At 31.9% G+C, this 26,516-nt stretch overlaps 1 protein-coding gene across 2 annotated transcripts in view; it reads right to left on the bottom strand.

Moving 5' to 3' along the window:
• Positions 1-26,516, bottom strand: part of verm (LDLa and CE4_CDA_like_1 domain-containing protein vermiform) — a 59,381-nt gene that overhangs the window by 5,571 nt on the left and 27,294 nt on the right. The window contains exons 2-3 of one of the 2 annotated variants that reach the window (XM_072532719.1): positions 25,808-25,931; positions 16,460-16,572 (exon numbers count right to left, since the gene is read on the bottom strand). In XM_072532719.1, coding sequence (XP_072388820.1) covers positions 16,460-16,572; positions 25,808-25,931 — 237 coding nt within the window. Of the gene's footprint in view, positions 1-16,459; positions 16,573-17,700; positions 17,835-25,807; positions 25,932-26,516 lie in introns of both variants that reach the window. The other variant, XM_072532718.1, reaches the window with a different exon arrangement.

The raw sequence follows: 26,516 nt of genomic DNA, 5'->3' as shown, positions 1-26,516 counted from the left end.
AACGACCTGTATTAAGCTACACTAACCAGACATATACAAGACTTGCAAGACGAAATAGAAGATGTAGATCAAGCAAATGATGGCATAATGAAGGTTCTAAAAGAAACGGAAAGAGAGAACTGCCCGACCGTTCTGACCCATAAAGAAAAACTAAGCCAAAATATCAAAGAGCTAGAAGGTAAAAGAAGACAGCTGACGAAAAAATACGGCTCCAACTACAATACAATGAAGAAATTAAATATCGGATTGACGAGTGGATATCAAGATATCCACCGGTCAATCCGAAAAGACGCAAGAGAAATAACTAAAATAATTAAAGGAAACTAAAGTTTAAAAGTTTTGAGGAGAAATACGAGCAACATAGGCAAAAAAATGTGTACAAAGTAAAAAACAAAAAAGGAAACATTACTACTGATAGAACCAAAATCCTTGAAGTTGTCAAATCCTTTTATCCACGAAGGCAAGATCAGCCCCTGTCCAAAATCACAAACCAGGGATCAGAATTAATGCCAGAAACAACTTAATACGAAATCAAAACGGCACTTTTAGAAATGAAAAATAACAAATCCCCTGGCGATGACGGAGTAGTTATCGAAGCGATCAAACTAGATGGAAATCAAATTGTCCAGGCTTTGGCCAAGCTTTTCACCGAATGCACCTAAAAAGAAAAAACTCCTTCTCAATGGAATAATGCAATCATAATGCAGTCTTTATTACATAAGCAAGGAGACATACCAGATTTAAAAAACTACCGTACTATCAGTTTGCTTTCACACGTATATAAATGATATATTAGATTTCTATCAGCCCAGAGAGCAAGCTGAATTTAGATCAGGATACAGCACTAACGACCACTTACTAGTGATAAAGAACTTGATAGAGAAGTCTGCAGAATACAACAAACTATTGGCACTGATATTTGTCGACTATGAGAAAGCATTCGATACCATAAGCCAACAGAAAATGTTAAAAAAATTACAGAATGTCGATTAGACCACCGCTACACTAACCTCTGTATACTAAATTCTGTATACAGCGAGGAGTACGGCAAGGAGACACAGTCTCCAAAGCTATTCACGTTGCTTTTAGAACATACTTGTAAGAAGGCACATCTGAACGAGCATGGTATCAACATAAATGAAGAGAAGCTCAGTCATTTGAGATTTGCAGATGTCATTGTCCTTATAGTCGATCGTATGGATGATGCAATATAAATGATTGAAAAATTATACCACGCTTTCTTGAAGATCGGACTAAAGATTAATATGAACAAGATGCAAATAATGACTAATCTGGTGCTAAATCGAAATATTGCTCTTGATGGAAGGGATATTGTGCATACTACATCGTATAAGTACCTAGGACATGAAATTCGGTTGGACATAGAGAACCAGATATGTGAGCTCCCACGTCGATTAGGATTAGCCTGGGCAGCGTTTGGTAAATTAAAATATGTATTTAAATCGTTTTTACATATATGCCTCAAAAGGAAAATCTTTGACCAATGTGTGCTACCTGTACTCACTTATAGAGCGGAAACACTCACAAAAAACGTAGTTAATAAGATTCGCGTGACTCAGATGGCTATGGAGCGCCAGATGTTGGGTGTCTCTCTGAGAGACCGAATCCCAAACGAAGAAATACGTCGTAAAATAAAAACAACAGACACTATCGAAAAAATCTCGTCGTTAAAATGGAATTGGACAGGACTCGTCGCCAGACTATTAGACAACCGATGGACAAAACGTATTTTGGAGTGGAGACCAAGGCAAAAAACAATAAGGAGAAGAGGACGCCCACTAACTAGATGGACTGATGGAAAGAGCTGAGAGAAACCTATGTCCAACAGTGGACGCATACAGGTTTATGATGATAATGATGATGATGAAGGGAGTTATGATAAAAATATCGTCGATTTATATTTTGGTTGTGTAGCTACATTTTATCAATTAATAGTTTATATTCGATAAAATGTAAAGTTTTTGAGTTATTCGTGAAAAATTGATTAAAAACAAGAAAAAATCACTAATATGTCTAAAAGTACTGATTTTTCGAAAAAATTTTATAGAACAGTTTTGCTTAGAATATATTTTTTATCGATTGTTGAGGTCATTTTGAATATACAGGTTCCAAACCCCCAGTTGGAGTGAATTTCACCGCTAAGATAAAAACGCATTTCGGTATAGGGTATTTTGCAATAAGGTATTCCCTACTTACTGTTACCATTTCAATAAAATCGATTCAAGTTGATAGAATTCGGAGTTAAAAACCTTGGTACACTTCACTAATTACAGTTTTGCAAATTAAGAGCAATAGTTGATTAACTGCATAATGAACACAAATGTGACGCCATTGTCATAGATTGTCTGGACTTTATACCAAAATTTGTAGATCCATAGATTTATAGATTGATTTTAAAATGTCGTAAAAATTAACATAAATAATGATCAATTGTCAAATCGAGATACAGTCTGTCCCAAACCCTTCTTTCAGTGCGTCACTAATTTTGACGTCATATAGGTCGTCATATATGACGACATTTTAAGAATGTCGAAAATTATTGCATGACATTTTAGTTAAATCTGACAGTTGCAGGATCGTAATCGGTTAAATGTGAAAAGGTTATTTTTTTTTTAAATATGAAATAAAAACTTGAACATTCAAAATTATTTTTTAATATTAAAGGTAAAATTTTTAATTTACATATTAAAGGTTTCGTCCTGTATATAAATTTTTATTGTGCATTATATTGAAACGGCAGTTTGTCATAATTCCTATTCTCTACATTCCAAAGAAAGTGCTTTAATAGCTAAGATTTACCATCTCCAATAATAATTCAAGTTTCATCATGGTCGTTGAAACACGTATATGTCTCCCTTTTAAACATTCTACTAAAGAGTGTTTAGTCCAACATGAATTTGGTATTTTTGGTATGAAAGTTAACATGTTGGTCTAAAATTAACAAGAAAAAATTTAAAGACGCTAGTGATATTTCAGTAGATTATGGCAAACTATATTTTGATACAAACCTTCACTAAACATTCTGTATATACGAGTTCTAATAACATGTTCATAGCTATAGGTTAATGAACGCCAGAAACTGGTAATAAAGTTGTCCCAGCCTCTTTTTCTAATTGAAAATAATTTAATAATTTTAATATTAGTCTTTGTTCCTTCTCGGTATATATCGGCATATTTAAAATATTTTTATGACAATAAATACAAAATTAAATTTTCACTGTAAAATAAATGTCTGAAAATACTAACCTGGAATGACAATTATCATTTTATCAGTTGACGTTGTGAAAGTACTGTCAAGATCAAGACCTTCTGCGTCGAATTATATTTATGCGCATCATTGATTGGATATCTATTTAGCGTATTATAAACTCCAACCAATTATACGTCCGTAGGTAGAATTCGCTTTAATATACAAATACCCGTAAACGATACATAATTTTCTAAGTTCTATGTATAATAATCACAGACTCACGTTTTTTTCTGTCACTTCTAACTTAATGCGTTAGAGAGAATTCGATCAACTATGACGCACTGAAAGAAGGGTTTGGGACGAACTGTAGTACTCTTAAACCGTATATCTAAATCCATGGATCTTACGAAAATTATATATCCTAGACCTATCTATCCTGGATTATAACATAATAAGATAACACAGAATGACGGTATTAGATTTTTGTTTTGATACAGGGCAGCGATAACCGTTGATACGTATTTCGACCTCCTTAGGTCTCGTCAGAACGGTATAGTCACTGCTCTGAACCAAAACAAAAATCTCCTTCGTCCTAGACAATAGTTATTAAAATAACTATATACGGACGTAACTACGCCATCTAAAAACAAAAAGAGAAATCAAACGATTTCTACCTAGCGAAACCGAATTCAAATTTTTACCACTGTGTTTCCTAAAATTTGCGAAACAAACAGCTGGATAAATTACTCTACAAGGGAATCTAAAATTGCATTCCACATGCCGTTCATCCTGGTCAAAATTCGTAGTAAATTCAGTTTGTGATACTCCAAACGAAGTAAGTAATAAAACAGAATGACGGTATTAGATTTTTGTTTTGATATTGAATTCGGTTTCGCTAGGTAGAAATCGTTTGATTTCTCTTTTTGTTTTTAGATGGCGTAGTTACGACCGTATATAGTTATTTTAATAACTATTGTCTAGGACGGGAGAGATTTTTGTTTTGGTTCGGTAAGGAGGTCGAAATACGTATCAGCGGTTGTCGCTGCCCTGTATCAAAACAAAAATTTAATACCGTCATTCTGACTACTACGAATTTTGACCAGGATGAACGGCATGTGGAATGCAATTTTAGATTCCCTTGCCGAGTATTTTATCCAGCCGTTTGTGTCGCAAATTTAAGAAATACAGTGGTAAAAATTTGAATTCGATTTCGCTGGGTAGAAATCGTTTGATTTCTCTTTTTGTTTTTATAATAAGATAAATTTGTTCATGTTATTTTTGCGATGAAAACGATTTCCGAAGTGGAAGTCAAAACGTCAAAAATATACTTATTTTAAACCTAAATTTTGGCTTATTCCCATTAAAAGTAGTACTTGCGTAAATTTATTTTTTTATCTTTCATTTTTCGGCATAGATTTTGAAAAGTCTTTACAGTTATTTTAATAGCTTCTACATAGTACCTCTATAAAGTCCTGATAGAACCAAATATGAATAAGCGAATAGTGGAAGCACTATATTGTAATCAAATCTTAACTGTATTTTTTGCAGTTTTTTTTTAATTATGTATCAAAAAATAAATGACAGCCAAATTTTAAAAATCATTGCATAAATATAATTAATTTTACCAGCAGGACGGTCAATAGGAATATGAAAATAAAGGAAGTAAAACATAAAACATGCTGTTCAGGCAATAATGGAACAGTGAATATTTATGTGATAATTATTAAACAATACACTTATTGAAATAATGAACTAATAGTTAACACACAAGGTTTTAGCCAGAGTAAGATATGAGGTGGCCACGCCTACGAACACATATCGAAAAATTGAAGTATTTCTGTAAACTGTAAATATAAGATATCCCTCTTAATTTATAAACCAGTCAAATAATTTATTTATAAAATGTATTCTATTGTTGCTAGCATATTAATATAACAAATATTTACATAAGTAAAATTCAATCAAAATAATGAAATCAAATTTTAACGTTTGAATTTTACATTTACTCCAGTCGTCAGAGACGAAAATGATACCGAACCTCTCAAAGATGAAGATAAATTTTGTCTAAATTTGCTGTGATTGATAATTTTATTTAAAATTGATTTCGCGCGCGTACCTGACATTGAAAATCACCGGTCGCGTCAAGAGTTGTTTATGAGAGAATGATTCATTCTACACAAAAAGTTCATATAAATATTTTTGTTTAAAATTATCTCATCTACATTTTACATTTGCAACGTTTTTTACAGCTTACATATTCGTAGTAAATCAATTTTTTCCGCCCCCCCACGAGGGAGGTTTTAGGATGAAGCCTTCGGGGTAATAAACTTTTTTGCATCGTATTTGGGTCCCAAAATTGACATTATCGGCAAAATTCAGCTTGTTCGTATGATTTTTAGAGGTCAAATCTCTGACGGCTGGACTAATTGGGTAGCATGCGAACGGATTATGTGTTTCAATACGCGTATTTCACCAGGATCTACGCATGTATTAGGCGAGCGGTTTACCCCTATAAGCAGAGCATCAACCGACTAAAATTCTTTTTGCATTTCTAATGCACCAAACCTTTTTTATTCGATTCTATATATTTTTCCAACATGAAATGTATTTTTTTTTAAATTTTTACAAGTGGGCCGGCAATTGTTATTAACAAATAACTTTTTTAGGTGTATCTAATCAAAATAAACACTTTTTCTTTCTTGATAATTTTTCGAAAACTGCTTCCTTTTCGAGTTATTTGCATTTTTTTTTTGTTGAAAAAATGCCGTAATTAGTGATTTTTGGGATTTTTTTTTCTAAAAAACTGAATTGCAATTTTACAGATAGCTTTATAATCTTTAAACCGTCGAATACAAGTTAGAATATTTTGACAAAGATAAATGGTTTCTATCTCGCTAAAAACGTGGACCCAAATATTTCGAATATGCCTTTCGAGAGTATCCCGCTAAGCCTGTACAGCGGTTGAGGTGCTGTAGGCGCTAAAAAAAATGCATCTAATGAAAAATTACCACATTCGAAACCAGCATTATTACAACATTACTTAAGAGCAAAGTGGCAAATAAATGAATGGATTTAAGCAAAAAAACAATATTATTTCATCTCTTGATCCATTAACCCATGATTGGACAATGGAAAATAATTGTTTCGATTTTAATTATTTTGAAGGCTTAACTAGTTTAGATATGTTACAAAAGCATTTCTGCTCATGTACCGCAAAATGTTCTACGAAAAATTGTAATTGTATTTCCTATAATTTAGAATGCTGCGCAGTATGTGCATGTACACCAGAAAATTGTAAAAATGTTAAAGACGACTTTATTGAAGACAATGAAATCAGCTTATTAGATGGAAATCCTGTTGCTGTTGACGAAAATTTTCAAATTATTGACAATGAAAACGATGTATAATTAATATTAAATTTTAATTTTATTATATTTTTCAATGAAAATTAATTATATATTGCTTAATGTATTTCACTGTAATAAAACATTCAATAATATAGTCTCCACGTATATTAAAAGAAAAATTACATTATTACCTATAGCATTGTAAAAAATTAATTTTAATTGTTTTAATTATAATATGTCTATATAAAAATAATTAGAAATATCTTTTTTTTTTAATAAATTGTACGTAATATTTGTATTGAATTAATTTTTTAAATTTAAACAAATATTTCTACGTGCCGCACGCCTGTATCGCCGCAACCGCTGTACACACTTAGCGGTAGACTGCTCGAAAGGCATATTCGAAATATTTGGGTCCACGTCTTTAGCAAGAGAGAAAAAAATTATCCTTGTCAAAATATTCTAACTGGTACTCGACGGTTTAAAGATTATAAAGCTATTTGTAGAATTGCAATTCATGTAGTAGTTTTTTAGAAAAAAAATCCCAAAAATCACTAATTAAGGCATTTTTTCAACAAAAAAATGCAAATAACTCGAAAAGGAAGCATTTTTTGAAAACTTATCAAGAAAGAAAAAGTGTTTATTTTGATGAGATACACCTAAAAAAATTAATTCCGAAGCAATTCGGTGAAATTGCTTTTTTGTATTAGTTATTTGTTAATAACAATTGCCGGCCCACTTGTAACAATTTAAAAAAAATACATTTCATCTTGGAAAAATATATAGAATCGAATAAAAAACGTTTGGTGCATTAGAAATGCAAAAAGAATTTTAGTCGGTATATTCTGTTTCTAAGCGTCTTTTGAGGGGTAAACCGCTCGCCTATATAGGGCGGAGCTTGCTATCGGCAAGGTTAGAATCTGTGATAGTTTTAATTTCTTTTTTCTATACCTATTTTTATTTTTTTTTGTTATATTGATTAAGATTTAATAGGTTTCATTGTGATTTTTTTAACTGATTTTTTTTACTGATAATGCATTTAGTGATGTGGAGAACTTTGTTTGATACAATACGGTGGCACTGTTTATTCAAGTTGGCAGTTTATTTTGAGTAAGCGTATTTATTAATAAGCTCTTACATTTCTTTAGATATTGAAGCTTCTCTTATAAGCTAGAACAAATCTTGTCCAGTTTAGCTAGATGGATTAGTTCTTATTTTCTCGTTTCTTAGAAATTACCTGATAAGACTGGTGAGCTTTGACTGGTGAGCTTTGACCTGATAAGATATATCTATATTTAAATTTTATATCCATTTTAATACCAATCTTTAGGTCTTTCCAAATATATTGAAACACCAGTTCTATCATCTTCGCTATATTGTTATTTATTGATCCAACTTCCTTTATATTTTTAATTAGTGAGTAATTAACACTGTAAAATGCAACACAAGAGAAGCAGTTGGACTTGGTTTTCACCGAAACGTAACCGGAAGTACATATTTTCTTACACTCGTTGTGTAACTTTGTGTCGATTAATATTCGCTATGTGAATGTTAGGAAGAGCAACACCTAGTGTCATAGATCAGCGAAAATATTAGCACTTTTAATATATTACCCGTATAAAACTGCAAAGAAAATAATTAAACTTGTTTATTTAATACAATAATTATTTATTGCAATACAATAGGTAAACATTTCGAAAGAGCGACACCTAGTGTCATAGATCAGCGAACTTTTTAGTAAAATGTAAATAGAATGACTTAAAACTGGTTTATTTAATACATTAATTATTGTAATTTATATAAATATTTGACTTTTTGAATAATAATGAAAAATTTTTAAAGGATTTTTAATTGTAAAAATGGGTAAATATATGATTACGTTTAGATTTAATCATTTGAACATTAAAGATATTAGGTTAATAAAAGGTAAAATTTTGGAATAGCGACCTAGTGTCATAAATCAACGAAGTTTCTAGTAAACTGCAAATAAAATAAAAAACTTATTTATTTAATACAATAAGAATTATTGTAGTTTCTATTAGAATTCCACTTTTCTCTTTGCATTAGTTTTTGCCTTAGACAAGGAAAGAGAGGAGACGCGTAATCGTATGGAATTGACTGAAGCCAAACCGGCACCAGAAAGGTTGCCAGGTCATATTTTATTTCTTCAGTAGATTGAGAGTAATGGGTATATATCAATAAATAGTATTTTCAAAATTTATAATTAAACACTGATATAATGATTACTTTTTGAACACGATTTTAGCATTATATATTTTTTAGTATATAGATATAGCGTTTTAGTAAATCAGTAAATTAAAGTTGAAATCAGTAGATCTACTGAAAAATCAGCACACCTAGTAACCCTGCGAAAGGTAATAATGAGCAACGTATAGGCACCAAAACATGGCGGCCACATCGAAACTGGCTTCACTTTGAGAAGGTTTATTAAATGAGCGTTATCTGTCCTTTCTCTTTCCTTGTCTAAGGTTTTGCTTATAAGTTGGAAACGAATAGAACTTGAATTGACTATTTTTAGTTGTATTTTTACAATGTATAATACAACATTTATTTGCGAAATCTCATTTTCTTCAATGATAGCACCTACTTATAAAATGTGCTAATAAAAATGCAAGGTTTCGCTGCTTCACCCGCACGATCGTTTCTCGTATCTCCTCCAGGTATTTGCACACAGCGAATACTATTTCACCAACTTAAAACCATTTTTACCAAACTTACTGTCATTACTTTTTAACCAGAAATGATATCAAAAACCGGAACTAAATATTCAAACTTGACTTTTCAATACTCGCCTATTGATATATCACATGTACTATTTCTGCAACTATAATGTGTCACTTCCGGTTACAGCCTTCTGACCGAAAGTATAAATTTGTTCCCATATTTCTAAGATACGTCGAATAATATATTGCTTGTATTATTGTGGCGACTTTAAAATAATACTTCCGGTTGCAACTACAAAATTGAAAGTACAAGGTAAAATTTTTCATCTTCTTTACTATCTTTCAGTTATAAGCTTTCGTTTAACACCCCATTTCTCATTCTATCTAATATAATAACGGAGGCATTGTGTATACCGATGGACATACAGATGGCCGAGACAGGCATGAACACGGAGGTATATATTCGTTCTTGTCGCACGTCGAATAATATATCGCTTGTACTATTTTGACGAGTTTTAAACAGTACTTTCGGTACTCTAGAACCAGAAGTCTGGAGTCAAATTTCTCACTCAAAAGCTTTTATTTGACATCTCATTTGTCATTAAATCTGTTTTAATACCAGATGAGTTTTTAATACCAGTGTTCTGGATGGGCAGACAGTCATGGATAATTCAAAGTTTTCACATTTTAATGTTGTAAAATAGGTAAAAACAAAATTATCTCTTTGTCTTCTTTCTGTTTAAACTTGTCTCTACTCCGTTGTAACTGTGTGCCTTCCTTGCTAAAATCTAGTTTTGCAATTACTAATTATATTTTTTTGAGTGTCGCCTTTCCCTCAATATACCAGCTTGCATTTTCACTGACCACAGATATGTTTTCATAATTATTATAGTCTGACATATTTTTTTTGTATAGCATTTATCCTGTTATCCATTCCTTTTTAATTTGTACTTATGTTTATATTCTTCTTACCACTATTAGGCGAGCGGTTTACCCCTATAAGCAAAGCATAAACAGACTAATTTTTTTTGCATTTCTACCACATCAAACTTTTTTTATTCGACTTTTTTTTCATATTCAAATGTATTTTTTTCCAAGTTGGCCGGAAATTGTTATTAACAAATAACATTACAAAAAAACAATTTGCCGAATCGCTTCGAGTTAAATTTTTGTAGGAGTATCTTTTTATTAAATAAAAACATAGACAGTAGAGACATTAGAATCATATGTAACCTCTATTGGAACCAAACAGCAAAAGTGAAAGTTGAAAATAAACTGACCGAGGATATCCAGACTAGCTGTGACGTCCGCCAACTAAATATATATTGCAACGATTATGGACTAAAAATAAATTTGAAGAAAACCAAGTTCATGGTATTTACAAAAGCACAAAACATCAAAGTTAAGCTACTACTAGATAATACAGAAATTGAACAAATATCTTCGTACAAATACCTTGGAGCGTGGATCACAGAAGATACTGATCAGACAAAAGAAATAAGATGCCGCATTGAAATTGCACGGTCAACTTTTAATAGAAAACTTTTTTGTAATCGCGATATCAATATATCGCTCCGAATAAGAATGCTTTGATGTTATATTTTCTTTACCCTTTTGTATGGGGTTGAAGCTTGGAAACTTAAAAAATCGAACATTAAAAACCTAGAAGCATTCGAAATGTGGTGTTACCGACGTATTTTGAAAATATCATGGGTGGATCGCAAAACAAACGATGAAAAGTTCTCGAACAACTAGGAAAACAATGAGAAGTTTTAAATTCCATAAAAATCAGGAAATTGGAATACTTGGGGCATATCATATCATAACTATTCAGGCGCGTAACCAACAAAATTATAATTGCTAGAATGATTTCCAATCTCCGATTGGAGCGGAACTTGAAGAAGAAGATGTTCGGCCTAGGGTCCGATCCCGAGGTTTCCGAACTTACGGGAGTCTACTGTACTGATGTTTATTTCCTATTGTCTGCCGTCAGTTTTTTCTTTAAAAGCACAATATATATATACATCGGTTTAGAACGTCTTTCGACGTTGTCCGATACCTAAACACCATCTCTTCCTATCTTCGCAGTCGTTTGTTGTTAAATTTCTTTCGCTCATGGACTTGTTTACGCCGTGTTGCCATACTTTTTTGGGGAGTCTTGATGCTGGCATCCGTTGAACATGCCCATACCACCTTAATTGTTTCTTCTCTATATCTTGAGTTATATTTCCTTCTATTCCCATACGTTGTTTTATTACATCATTTCTGATTCGGTCTCGTCTGGAAATACCTAAAGATCTTCTCATTGCATCCATCTCTACTGCTTCTATTCGCTTTTTGTTCTTTTCACTAATTCTCCATGTTTCAGCGCCATAAAGAAGAGTAGTTTTAATCATGGTCTCATATATATTAAATTTCCTTCCTTTCGTTATCTCTTTACTCCACAGTATACCATTGAGACATCCTAAGACTTTCTTTGCTTGAGTGATTCGTTTTTCTATTTCCCGTGTATCAGTTCCTGTATTGTCAAAGGCAACACCCAAGTAGTCATAGCTCTGACAGCAGGAAATATGTTGTCCGTTTTCGAGGTCTATGTTATCTGACTCGTTTCCAATACAAAGATATTTGGTTTTTGTTGTATTGACATTCATTCCCCAGTCGTTATATTCTTCTATCAGTTTTCTTAGCATGTACTGCATGTCTTCCCTGTCGCACAAAAGCACAATATTTCTTTTATAAAATATAGATTGTCGATTTATATAAATATGTAAAAATAATGTCCAAATTGGGCAAATATTGGTACTCGGTAATATTATTTACCGAAATAGTAAGTACATTAACCTAAAATCGTATCTCTAATGCATTTACCAACTTTTCGCATACCTACAACAATATACAAACAAGGACTGCTATTATTACTATTTACTACAATTCTACGATATATGTATATGGCAAAGATGTATCTAATTTGTTCTTTGATCGGTTTAGCTTGAAGTATTTAAATCTGTAGCAGAACTGGTTTAGATAAATTAAGTAAGGACATCTTGTTTTGTAAGTATGGGTTAAAAAGAATTTGGTGCGATTTGGATTTAATGGGATTAATTGAGTCAAGCAAGCAAAACAGGTTAAAGTGTTACGCAAAAATATGTGCAATAAAATAAAAAAAAAGCAAAATATTAGTCAAATACGCAGTGCAGTCAGGCTCGTGAAATAGAAGAGAGTGGTTATTGCATAAAAGCAGTGGAACCTTTATTGCAACTACTTTCTTAAATATACAGGGTGTCTAATAAACAACAAAATTTTAGATTTTTAATTTATAGACAAGAACTGTATATTTGTGTGTATTCGAATCATATTTGGAGAATGATTTTCTCACCCAAACCAGCTGAAACTTTATAGCACTACTATTTGCTTGGTAAATATTGAAGATTTTCAAGTAAGTTTGTGTTTTATATAAAGAATGTGCACAAATCAGCCATATGTAACTTTGCTGTTTGGTTTAACTAGTCAAACAAACATTATGTATTTATAATATAAAGGGTTTGTTTATAAGTTTATTAGTGAAACACTAAGACTTATATATAAAGCTATACATCTCAATTGTAATGTTAGACAAAAAACGTTTTAACCCTTAATTTCGATTTGTATCTTATAAGCTACGTCATTTTCAAATATTCAAATTGTATATCTCTTAAATCATTTACTCACTATTTTTTGTTAATTTTGTTACCTATACGTCCACTAAACTCAGACAGCTAATAGTACTGCCATCTATAGTGATCATTCAAAGTTAGTCACAATTGTTTATGATATGGTTGCCTAGTGAACGCCGATTAGAAAAAGGCTGGTAAGTTTTATTTAGTATTAGTGTAAAAATAAATATTTTGTTTTAATACAGGAGGTGAAGTTGTAGTTTGATGATCTGCTGTGATCATACATATATGAATATTTGTATATAAATGTCCAAAAGTGACAATACCGAGCCATTTTTTAAGCTGTATCCTGTAATCTACTTTGTCAAACATAAAGCATGAAGGAGCATTTTTGTTTTGTATCCTATAATCTACTTTGCCAAAGATATAGCTTAATGGAATTTTTTTGCCATGTATCTTATAGTTTACTTTGACATATATTCAATACCTATTGTGAAATATTTTTATATATACATTGGTAGAATAAAACGTTTCAAAATGAATTCATTTAGTCATATAAGTATAGTGTTTCCTTGGTTTCAGCGAAATACCAATATGACATTATCAAGGTCCGAAAAAATTTTGGCATTATTTCCACCACCTTCATCTGATGTAGATGATTCGAGCGATGAAGAAAATGAAAGTTATACTAAACCATCTAGAACTTAAAGTTCTAAAACCGATGAAAGTTCTGAAGTCGAAAGTTTACCTTCTGAAGTTCAAGAGATTTTTGATACATTATCAGATACAGAGTCAGTATCTATACTTGGACCATCTAAAGAAATTAACGACAATACTAACCAACCTCAAGGCAAACTACAAAGTAAACGCACGAAACGACAGAATTTGGTTGAATACCACTGGGCGAATTAAAGTCACCACTAGAATATTTCAATTTTTTTTTCAGACGATCTATTAGAGTTGTTGTCAACAATACAAACCTTTATTCCGTTCAGCAAACAGGCAAGTCGATAAGCGTTACTAGAGATAAGATAAGCAACTTCATAGCGATACAGATTTTGATGGGTATAGTAGCTATGCCATCATACTTGGACTACTGGAGTGAAACTTCAGATACGATAAAATATCAAAAATAATGCCTATCAAAGAATATCAGAAAATTTGCCGGTATAGTCACTTCGCTAACAACGATCATATAAACAACGATCAGTACTACCGAATTCGCCCAGTTTTGGACATAGTGAGCAGAAATTGTTGTATTATAGAAGAAGAAAAACACCAAGTATCGACGAGATGATGGTCACTTATAAAGGGAAAAAGGCTAGTTCACGACGACAGTACATAAAATCAAAACCAACATAATGGGGTTTTAAAATATTTGTTAGAGCCGGCATTTCAGGGTTTGTGTACGATTTCATAGTTTATGGGGCGGATGATACTTTTAGGCAGCATACTTTTTCACACAAAGAAGAATCCTTAGGATTGATAAGGGCTAAAGTTGTTCTTGATCTAACACAATCAATGAAATCACCGGCGCTCTGTGTTATCTACGTCGATAATTTCTTTTCAAGTATTGACTTGTTTTACATTCTTCACCATGATTATGGAATTTTAGCCCCGGGAACAATGAGAAAAGATCGATTAAAAAGTTGTATTTTAGTGTTTTAGCAGATGATAACTCTCTGATGAAAAAAGGAAGAGGGTCGTTTTGTTCACGAAGTGACAACATTAACAAAATAATTGTTGTGAAATGGTTTGACAGCAAACCTGTTGTGTTGGCTAGTACATATATATGTTACACCTGTCCAAACAATTAAAAGGCATGATAAAAGTCAGCGAGCAAAAATTGAAATCTCTTGTCCCTCTCTCATTAAACACTACATTTCTCACATGGGTGGAGTAGATCTGATGGACACGCTGGTACGCCTTTACAGAATTCCCCTAACTCGTCGCTGGCACCTCTCCATATTTGCACAAATGCTAGATGTTTGTATAAATAACGCATGGATTCTGTATAGAAGGAATACAAATATTTTAGAACACACATCCAAAAATTACACTCTCAAATATTTTAGACTGTGCATATTAGAGGCTCTAACAGCAAAGGGCAGGAAAAATAAGAGTGTTTGCCGAGCAAAACGAAGAAATTAAAAAATTAAAAAGTGCGTTCTGCCGAGACGATTTGATAAAGTAGATCATTTTTCTATTTATGATACTAAAGGCAGGTGTAGGTCTTGCAAATCAGGAGAGACACACTGGTCATGTTCAAAATGTTCTCTTAGATTGTGTTTAGTAAAGGATGGAAATTGTTTTAATTCATTTCATAATAGCACTTAACTAAGTTTTACAACAGTTTTGGTTTTTGACTAGAATGAAAAGTTAATATCTTAATTTAATACTTTTTGCTTCCATTTTTTATTAAAAAACTAGTTTTAGTACTTTTAGTTTCTGCTTTTATTATGAGGAAATAAATTTTATCTTAGACTATGTTTCTTATAAGTTGATAATAAACTTTTACAATATGTTTGGATATTTGACTATGTATCTTGTGGGATAAACTCCATATCTCCCTTATTTATAAAAAGAATAATATAAAAATGGTCAAAATGCCTTGTGATATCCCATATTACACTACCTAAACAACAATTTCACAAAAATAACTGTTATGTTAAGGCTTGCCAAATTAAGGATTAAAGACCATAATTGTTTAGTACTATTGTGATTTTCACACGTATGGCATTATTAAGAAACTATTTTTAATGTTAGGTACGTCTCTTTTTTACCGTCTGTTTTTTTAATTTTAAGACATTAAAATTAAGCCATTTATCTGTAAACAAGAATATACATTAAAAAAAGACAGCTATGTCACAAAATAAGGCGATTCATGATACATTTCGAGTTTTGGCAATGTCAAAATCACTTTTTGGGTTATAGCACGATAATAATCTTGGCTTTAGAATAATATACTTGTAGGTAGGTATAGGACACTTTTTTAAAAGTATGTTTAAAACATTACTATTTATGTAGTTAACCCAAAGTAATTAATTAATCAACAAGAAAGAGGTATTCTTTAACAACACACACTGTATACCATGCAGTGCTTGGACAAATAAATTTTAAAATTGTCTTAGAAGATAGATGATCTCCACTGTTATCACTTTTTCATGAATATTATTTTAATTCCAATTGTTGCTAGTTCCAGCTCCTACATGATATAACACTTTTTAATGTATCAAGAAAATATAGAAAGAAATCAAGAAAGTACATAAAGTGAGTTTTAAAACTGAATTTCAGGGAATAAATTCTTCCTATTAATTATGCAACCAAGAATACATTGCAACTTCGCTCCTTCACTACATCTTTTATGTAGTATATTACGATGATTAAATACCTATTTTTATATTGATATAATTAAATATAAAATATAATTAACTATAATTTGCATGACCTAAGAAATATGACTGATTTGTGTGTACACAAAAACTAATTGAAAATCCTAAAAACTTGGCACCCAAATACTCAGCTTCCTTTTTATAGCCTCTTAAACGTTTTGCATTAGCTTACTCTCAAGTTTATCGCAATTTGTGACTTTTCCCTTCCAGTCACAAGTCTGTTTATCGATGTCAAACGCCAATCCACTGGGACAAGTGATCTGTTTTAGACCGGATTTTGTACACCTGTACGTTAAAAGGAATTTTAATATAATGAAAAAAGATAAGAAATAGTGACCTTTATAACAATCATTGAATTTACTAAACACTTTTTACTTTTTGTAATATTATGAATTTTGGTTCTCAATATTAAATTAGCTCTTTTGCTGATTTACATAGCTCAGTTTTAGAAGATTCTAGTAGGTACTTTTACAGCAATGACTGAGGCAGTTTAGGTATCTCGGCAATGCATATCTGCAACTCAAAGGAACATAAGAGAGCAGTATGTTGAAACTAGTAAAGTCTCGTAATATCACGGAAACTTTCAACTACTTTCTAGAAAGAACTGTCGTGACACATATTGCTAAGTAGTAAACCTCCAACTTTTTCCTCAAAAGATTATGGTGATGAAATCTAAAATTGATAATAACGGGATTGATATCAGGAAGCCCCCAGAAATATCAAAACGCTGCTCGAGAATGAAATCAACTTTGTGTTAATATATGGCAGAGATAAGTTCTTAAATATCACAAAGGACTTAGAGAAAAAAAAGCGTGGGGAGCTATTAAGGCTAAAGAACTCTATAAATTTAATCATGTGTAGAGACCAAATATGAGAATCCGAAGGTAACATTGGCTAGTCTTGTTAAAGAAAATGAATGATCTCTGGTCAATCCTAAGGTCCAAGCCCACAGACGATGCAGAGTTACATGTGAGTTTTAGGATCGACAAGGACTCGGAAAATAATTACTTTATCATGATAGATTTATGCAGCTGAATAGAAAGAAATTGATGCAGGCTGAGTACCCTAAATAACGAAATATTGCGAAAATCACTTCTACAGAGAAGAATCAATGCAAAAAGAAAAAAAAACGTTATAGGGAGGGAACAGTTGGTCCATCAAACCTGCATAAACCGAAAAATTCCTAAACTCTCTTTTTGTGATTATGTAAAATTTGTGTTAACTTTAAAAAAAATTAATTAAGATTTGTATAAGAGCTTAATAATTAATCTAAAGTAAACATGTAACGCTATCATTATGTTTATTCGGTTTAACTAATATTTACCTACTTTCAGGTTAGTTAATCCTGTTATTCCAACATTTATATTGTTAAATGAGTTAATAAAAGTCACTATTCCTTCAGCATCGACTTACTTTCTAGAATATCACAATTTTTGACATTGACTTTCCAATCGCAAGTTTGTCGGAAAAGATCAAAAGCAAGTCCTGTCGGACATTTTACCGCTGCCAATCGAGTACCGCCCTTAAGATCTGCATTGAGATCACACCTATATTATTTTAAAAAATAAAGTTAATTAATAGCAGTTTTAAGTAAATTAACATTAAGGACGAGCACAACAGATGAATGGACATTTACTATTTTACCTGTAGTCTTGCCATATATTCTATTCAAACACATATAAGAACTATTTGTTTTATGTCGGCAAGTTTTAAGTACTAGGGTATATTTAGGCTATATATAAAATAAAATAGCTCTGTTATCAATATAACCGTTTTTAGGCCTGGAAATTTAAGGGAGTGGTATGGGTGCAGTTCAATACAGTTGTTCAGAGCTGCAGCCAACAAGCAAAACTTCCAAACAAAAACCAGGGTTAAGGTGGCCCAGGTGTCTCTGAGATAAGGCTGAGTCAGGTGATAACGCCCGGTTGACTACCTCTGCTCAGAGTTAAAGGGTACAGATAAAAATTCATCAAGGGTGACACATGTGTGTTTGTTTAAAGTGACAATAAACTAGAGGACGCAAAAACTAATAAAGGCACCAAGTGGGCGTTGAAAGTGTTAGGATAGAGTACCCTAACATACGTACAAATATTACAGAACGAAGAATAACATGCAAAATGAAAAATCCAAATACTTAAAATACTATCTTCAGGTGACAAGGCATGCCGAAGATAGTGGGGGCGAAGGGGATGATAAAAAAAGTTCGAAGTATACGGAATATTTGACGGAATACAAAAGCACCAGAGGACACTAAAAAATTTCCAAACGGTAACATCGATATATACATAATAAAAGAAATGGTAAAGAAGTGGGAAAGGTTACAGAGTACAGACGACGGTATACTTTTCATTACAAAGTAGTGCAGAAGGTAAATTAGGAATAATTATCAAAAAGAATTGAAAGAATAAACTGTAAAATGCGAAATGTACAACTTAAAAAATACAAACGAATTTAAGTAAGAATTAAGTACACATGGAAAAAAGAAACCCGTAAGTTCAAAGGAATAATAGAGAAAATAATAAAATAAGTAAGAATACAGTAAAAGAGCAATATAAATATTAAAAATGTGAGACCACGAAGAGGAGCAGAATGGATCAGATCATTTCCCAGTAATAGCAGAAATGGAAATCAAATTAAAGTAGTGTAAGAAAACAGGACTCACCTAAAAACTGCAGAACACTACAAAGTGGGACAAATATATTACAACATGTAACGATTACAAGAAAACTGAATAAGGTGATTTTATAAACAGCGTCTGAAACGTTATTAACAACCTATAAATATAGAATATATAAAAAAAGGATAAAAGATTCAATCCATTTGAAGTTATCGGAGGAGAAGGATACGAAAATAGTAAGTGTTACAATAACAAAATAATAGAGAAAAGAAGAAAAAAACCAAGAAAAAAAAACAGTAAAGAAAATGGCTCGGCACAAAAAAAGATCCGGCTGATCCGGCCAGACAAACGACAGTCTATCTGAGTAATATACTTCATAACAGGAACCTATATATTTCCTGCAGTCGACTTTTTGGACTTAATTATTAACAAATTAATATCAAAAAGCTATTTTCGTCTATCAGCAAAAAGTGAAGTATTTGAAACCAATTCCAGAGTAAGAAACTTATCAGTCTTTTATAAGTCATATAAAAATCTTCAAAATGGCTTTTTTAAATGTTTTTAACTTTATTTGTTGCTTAGGAAGTTGCAAAATAAGTCAAAAATTTTGGTTTTTATAAATTAGATAAGAAAAGTTATATTACAAGGAATGTTGGTTCTTGTAGTTTTTAAAATGTGATCAAAATTTTATATTGATCGGTCAAATAGTTTAAAAGTTATTTAATTTGTTTATCCCCAAATATTTTTTTTTGCAACAATATAAGTCAGAAAACTATATAGTTATTGCGATTATACTTGTAGCATCTGAAATTAGAATATTTATTCTAATATTATTTACAAAAAATGAACAAAACTAATTTGGAATATTGCAAAATAATTTTTAAAAGCATGTCGATTTTTTGGTTATAAATAGATCTTATTGGCGGCATTTGAAAAAAGATTTGAAGGCTTTAATGCACAAAATTCGAACAATTCTGCCATTTAATGGAATCGTTCACAAAGCTTTAAAATGTGATCCAAAAATAGGCCGGCATTGAAACTCGTGGAGGGGGAAGAAGCTTTTTAACTGAATCTCTGGTTCTTGTTCATCGATTTCAACTTTTTTTTTTTGTACTTTTCATACATTTATTTTTAAATAAGTTATTATAATTTATCTAAAACCGAAATTTCTCACTTATTTTGTAACTTTCTCAGCAACTAAAAGGATAAATTTTTTTTCTAAAACGCCATTTTAAAGGATTTTGTGTGAATTATAAGTTTATTACTTTTTTTCTTATTTTACATATTTCACTTTTTACTGATAGACGAAGAAAGTGAAAATTTACGGTTGTTTTTGTTACAGAGGTCCATAATACTCAAAACAACTGTCATTTGCCTGGCCGGTTCAGTGTCACAAACAGGGTACTTTTTTTGCTAATTTTCATGGTCTATAAGAGTTAAACAATGAGAAATAATAGTAGAAAAGACTGAATGATGGGAACAGGCATGCTTAATCATAAAAACGTACCTAAAAGAACAAATAACTTCTGGATCTTATTAAACATTGAAAGAGGTGAGACGAAACTTTAAAAAGAAACTAATGAAAATAAAAAATATTGAGATAAATAATCGGTGGCTTACTATAAGGAATACACCCACAGCACATGCGCCGAAAAATCTTCATAAAAAGAAATACAAATAAAAAAAAAAGGAACGCAGAAAAGTATAGAGATCAAGAACAAGACGTTAAAAATACGGATTAAAAAGAAAATAATTTACAGAAAACGAGGGAAACATAAAAAGACGAACCGGTATTGATTAAGATGAAGAGAAAAACAATGTGGGGGTACAGGAAACCGCACACATCTTATTGAAAATGTTATGTCATTTAAATGCATTAATTTACATGAATAAATTCGTTTTGAAATTACAATAATTTCATATCATTGCACTAACTCTGAATTTTGATTAATAATGGCATAAATTATAATTAAAATTTCTGGAAATCACATTTTTAAAGTCCATAAAACTGTCATTACTAGATACTATTAGTCTAGTAACCATTGCGTGAGCGTAAACTAAGCTGATTAGACGAACTATGTACTTTGGTAATGGTACTTTACCTACAGAAAGATTTATGAACTAACGATTAACAATAGTATATTACTTTATGAGGCGGAGAAGCATGACTTTTCTTGACGCGCCCGATATTACGCGCCGAACGAAGTGAGGCGCGTAATAGAGGGCAAGTCAAGAAAAGTCGCTTCTTTGCCGAATAAAGTATACTATTTTTTCTTCAAACGTAGCAATTTTCAACCATAAATAGTACAATTCATACGCTATTTTTACTCGAAATTAACTGTGACAACTATCAAAGTCGTCTAGATGTTAGAAATTAAAATAATTAAGTCGTCGGTGTAATTTGCGTCTCCCTGGTTACAGTTGTTTGACAGTTGTTTGCAATTATTAAAGACAGCTTATTGTTGTTGCAACCGCAAGCGCAAATTTAGTGCGAAAATGGAAAACCTAAACGAAATTGAGTCCGCGGCTAATGATGCAGTAGCACGTTGGAATGATTGCTGAAAGTTGTTCTCGACCATCAGTATCATCAACAATTACCAATGCGTATCAAGAGTCGGGAACATTTTTGCACGGTTTCAATTTTGAAAATGCCTCATTAACTAATTGTACTTTTAATATTACTATAAATAAAAATGATGTTTAATTGTTGTTAATGACATTTGTATTGTTGCTTTGTGACATGTTTCATATTGTTGCCATGACAACATTTTTCCCTCCGCGCGCCGTAAAGAAATGGGAAAAAAAACTGCTGCCGGCGGAGACATCAAACTTTGACAGGATCAAGTTAGATAAGTAATGTCATTATTATTTGACGTTTGAAGAAAAAATCTCTTTTCTGACTGTAATTTCGGTACATATCCATTTAGATTTATTTCTATCAATTTACGCAGTTATTAATTAAAATTAAGTTGGCGCAATGATATATGAAATAATTATAATTTCGAGACGAATTTATACATGTAAATTTTATTGCATTTGAGTGACATTAAATTTTTCATAAAATGTGTGCGAACTCCTTTAATGCGCTCTTAAGGAAATATTGTACCATGTTTGTAACGATTAAACCACATTCCATACCCTATTATTTTCGTATTTATGAACATATTACGATAATGAAAAAGATAAAATTAAAAATCAATTTCCTTAAAACAATTTAAATGCCAAGGTGATGACTTGCTTATATGGAGATATAAGCGATAAAAGTCAGCTTAGAAATTAATGAGCTACCGATTTTTAGATTTACGTGTTTCATTTGATCATTTTTTAAAACACTCTTCATATAAGCCTATTGTTATTGGTAATAAAAGTTCTTTTTATATACAGAACTTATCAGTTACAAAGAACGAACCTATATCTAACAAGAAAATTCATTCCTGGTGTGTAGTAAACATCTAATCCAAAAAACCCGTGAATTCAATACTCCTATGCTTATGTGCTTTGTGGATTACACAAAGGCCTTCGATAAAGTCAGACAGGAATGCATAATCTCGCCAACTCTGTTTAATATCTACAGCGAACACATTATGCGAAATGTACCAAACGGATGGAAGGGTGGAATATCAGTATGAGGTCAAAAAATCAGTAACTTGAGATATGCTGATGACACTTTAATAATCGCAGCAAACCAAGAAGAAATGGAAGACATAATGAGATGTCTGTAGGAGAAAAGCAAAACATATGGACTAAAGCTAAATAAGAGTAAGACAAAGATCATGATAGTAGACAGAGTTCGTAATAATTTTAAACACATTAAAGAAATTGGGGGCTTGAAGTATTAAATAGTTTCACATACCTGGTGTCCCTAATAACAAATGAAGGATGGTGTGACAGAGATACTTAAAAGGTTGACTATTGCTAGAACAGCTATGGTGAAACTGGTAACAATTTGGAAAAATTCTAGCATAACAATACATACAAAACTAGGGCTGGTAAGGGCACTCATGTTTCCCATAGCCACATATGCATCCGAAACGTGGACCTTAAAGGAAGCGAATAAAAATAAACTAGACGCTTTTGAAATGTGGGTATACCGCCGCATGTTAAGAATATTCTGGATGGATCATCGCACTAACGCACCGATATTAGAACAACTTAAAGTAAAGGATATATTACTTAAACAAATATAATTGAGATATTTGCAGTATTTTGGACACATTGCTAGAAGAAGAGTTCCGATAAAATAAAATATTGATTAACCAAGGGTTACATGAAGTCGAACAATTAGCCCAGGACAGTGAAGGATGGAGGGAAATCGTAAAAAAACTGTAGGTGTCACCACATCCCAAAAGGCCTGATGGTGTCACCACATCCCAAAAGGGATTAGGACTGAGGAGGAGTGTAGTAAACGTATCTTTCTGTAGTCAATATTATAAACAAAGTAGAAAGTACTAAAGGAGCAGACAAGTTAAATATGCATTAGTTTATTGGTATATATAAACTACAACGTGAAATCAAGTAAATTCACAATGAGAAAGAAAAATACCAAGTCAAAAATTCCTCGATATTTTAATCATACCTCACATACCAAAAAGCTAAAATCCAATAGACAAAAACGAATTACAACCAATCAGTGTACACGATATAAAACGAACCTTAAAGCAAATGAAAAATGGGAAAGCCACAGTAGCTGGAAACATCCCCATTTAATTAATAGAACTTGGGCCATCAACACTAATAGATTGTTGGCAGATATCTTTAATGAATGTCTAATCGAACAAGTAAATATTCCTGCTGGAGTGTATAAATTTTATTCACAAAAAAGGAGACAAAACGAAATGTAAAAATTACAGAGGTATAAGGGTTATGAGCTCATTGGGAAGTTTGTACGGTCGATTAATAAAAAGAACGAATCGAAAAACCATATGAGGAAATTGAATATCAGACAGGATTCCGTTTTGACAGATCTTGTGTTGATAATATCTGTATGAACTGTACTTCAACAAATTATAGAAAACAGCCAAAAATTTACAGACTCATTTAGTATTCGTTGACTTAGATAAAGCCTATGATACAGTATCCTTAACATATTGTTTATAATATTGACGAAGGTAGGACAAAGTAAGGCATAAATTAACGCTATAGCGAACATGTACATACATGCAAAAAGTTAAAATGGAGTTCCTGTGATTAAAAGCTTGTGACAATGATATTTTTTATCTCCAACTCTATTTAAAATCTATATTCATCAAGCATTAAACACCTGGAGGACAAAAAGCACAGGGATGAAAATAGAACTGGGGAACAAGCATATAACAAATCTTTTCTTCGCAGATACTCAACTGATTATGGCAAACGATGAGAAAGACATGTCTTATACGATTTGAAAGTTAACAGAAGAATAAGAAAATTGAGGACTCTCCATGAACATTAACAAAACGGAATATCTTAGAATAAAAGTAAAAGAAAGAGTCCCACAAATATCGACTGGAGATATAAAAAAACGCAAAGAATTTAAGTGCAACTTTTATCTTACGAAGTAAAGGCAATTAGTAATCAATAGTATGCATCAATGTCTAATTACTGATATAGATAGATCGATTCAATGAGGTGGCTTTTGGCCAATTCCACTGCGACCTTTTCAGATCTATTATGGTAATCATATCTTAGATTACATTTTCTATCCTGACCCTTCATAAAAGGTCTAATAGCTTCGAAACTAAACATTTATGTAGGTCTTTGCTGGTAGCTTTTTTGCCTATGTAAAGAACCGCACATTTGCCATTATGTCACACTGACATAAAATGTGCTCTGCTGTTTCTTCCTCTAGTGGACATAATCCACACAGGTGATCATCTGTTAACCGAATCAGCTTCAACTGCTTATTCAGCTTACAGTACCTGGTTAGCAGACCTACTGTAGCATTAACTGTTTTCCTGTCTTTTCTTATTAGGTCTGCTGTAAATTTTGGCGAATGTTCTAATTCGAATAATTTGGCAAATATAATTAATGTCATGTCATTGGCCTGTCATTGTCCTTGTAAATTACTCCACCATTCCAGATTTTTGAGTTACCCACTGTCTTGTAGCCGTTCCTGCTACCGCCTTTGCAACACAACAGAAGGGTTCCGGTCCAATGAATGGCATTAATTAGCCTTGTTTGGCCATTTCATCCTCTTTTTCATTGCCTTTATGATCCTCGTGTCCTGGTACCTAGGCTACTGTAACCTGTTTATTTTGTCTATATACACAGTCTCACAGCTTAGAATTGATCTCTACAGAATTGAGTGCGATAAGCGCTGCTTAGAAATCTGTGAAGATAGCCATTACCGATATTAAAAGAATAGGTTAGACATAAGAGAATACTAACATTAATAAAGTACCAAGATATCATGGACAAAAACACATTCTTTTTTATTTAAGAATTATAATATAACACACCATTAACAATGGCACAAAATGAACAAAGTTTTTTGTATACCCAGGATACAATAATCGCGTTTAAGACATTTAGCTCTAGAGGCATAGCTCATTGTTGTTGCCCCCAAGACCGAAAGTTAATATCGATAAATCATTAGATAATGCCGATAAATCCAAATTCATGACAAATTAATCGAAAAGCAGTAGAACAGTAGATACTAGACATTAACACCATACAACAGGTAAATTGAATGCGTTAATTCCAAAGATAAAAGAGTAAGGTATAAAAAACCTATTAATTTCAAAGACTATAAATCAGTAGAAATGTGAAAGGACAAACATGGAAGCAAATACTTAATATCACACACTATCAAGATAAACTAGAATTAACTGTTTAAAATGAAGATCCCATTTAGGAATTGGTAATGATTTTTATTTCGACAGCTAGTGAAAGCTCTTTGCCTAGTCGTCTCATGTTTATTTATACCTTACAACTTCTCTGCAGTCTCCATCAGTGCTTAACCTAAAATATTCATCAGCAGGCCTGTTTTCACACAGCTGGTCGATCTGTGGTTCACCGCTATCGTCATCATCATCATCTTGAGCGTAAGCTAAAATAATAATATACCAGATTTAGTTTATTGATACAACAAAATTTTTTACTTGTCAACATGGTTAGATTAAACATTTTTTTTTCTCTTCAGTTTATTTACAATCTTTTCTTAGCATAGAAGCAATAAATCAAATTTTTTGACGAATATTGTTAAGTACATATAGGAATTTTTTTCAGCGAGAAAAGACCTTTAATATTAGTTTAATATACTACTATTGAACATACTATTATTATCTAACTATATCTATTACTCAAGTCCGTTGGTTTAAATCGTTTTAAGCAGCACACTTCACCTATGGTTTCCTGTAGCTCACGCACTAACACATGACCATAATCACTGGCTTTATATTTATCACTGTAACGTATTCTTTTTGTTTTTACAGATATTTTCATTTAAAAACAACTTACAATAAAGTAAAAACGTCCCTTTGTAAAATGATATAACATGTTCCTTAAAATTTTAAAAATTATCCAAAATAAATTTATAAATTTTAAGAACGTTTTCGATCCTATCAGATCATCATCAGTGAAAAACCAATCAATAAGTATAACCACTTAAAAATGAAAACAAAAGGGTAAAATT

Source organism: Diabrotica undecimpunctata, chromosome 5, assembly GCF_040954645.1.
Source record: "Diabrotica undecimpunctata isolate CICGRU chromosome 5, icDiaUnde3, whole genome shotgun sequence".
Classification (NCBI taxonomy): domain Eukaryota; kingdom Metazoa; phylum Arthropoda; class Insecta; order Coleoptera; family Chrysomelidae; genus Diabrotica; species Diabrotica undecimpunctata.
This window is presented reverse-complemented; position numbering and strand designations above follow the sequence as displayed.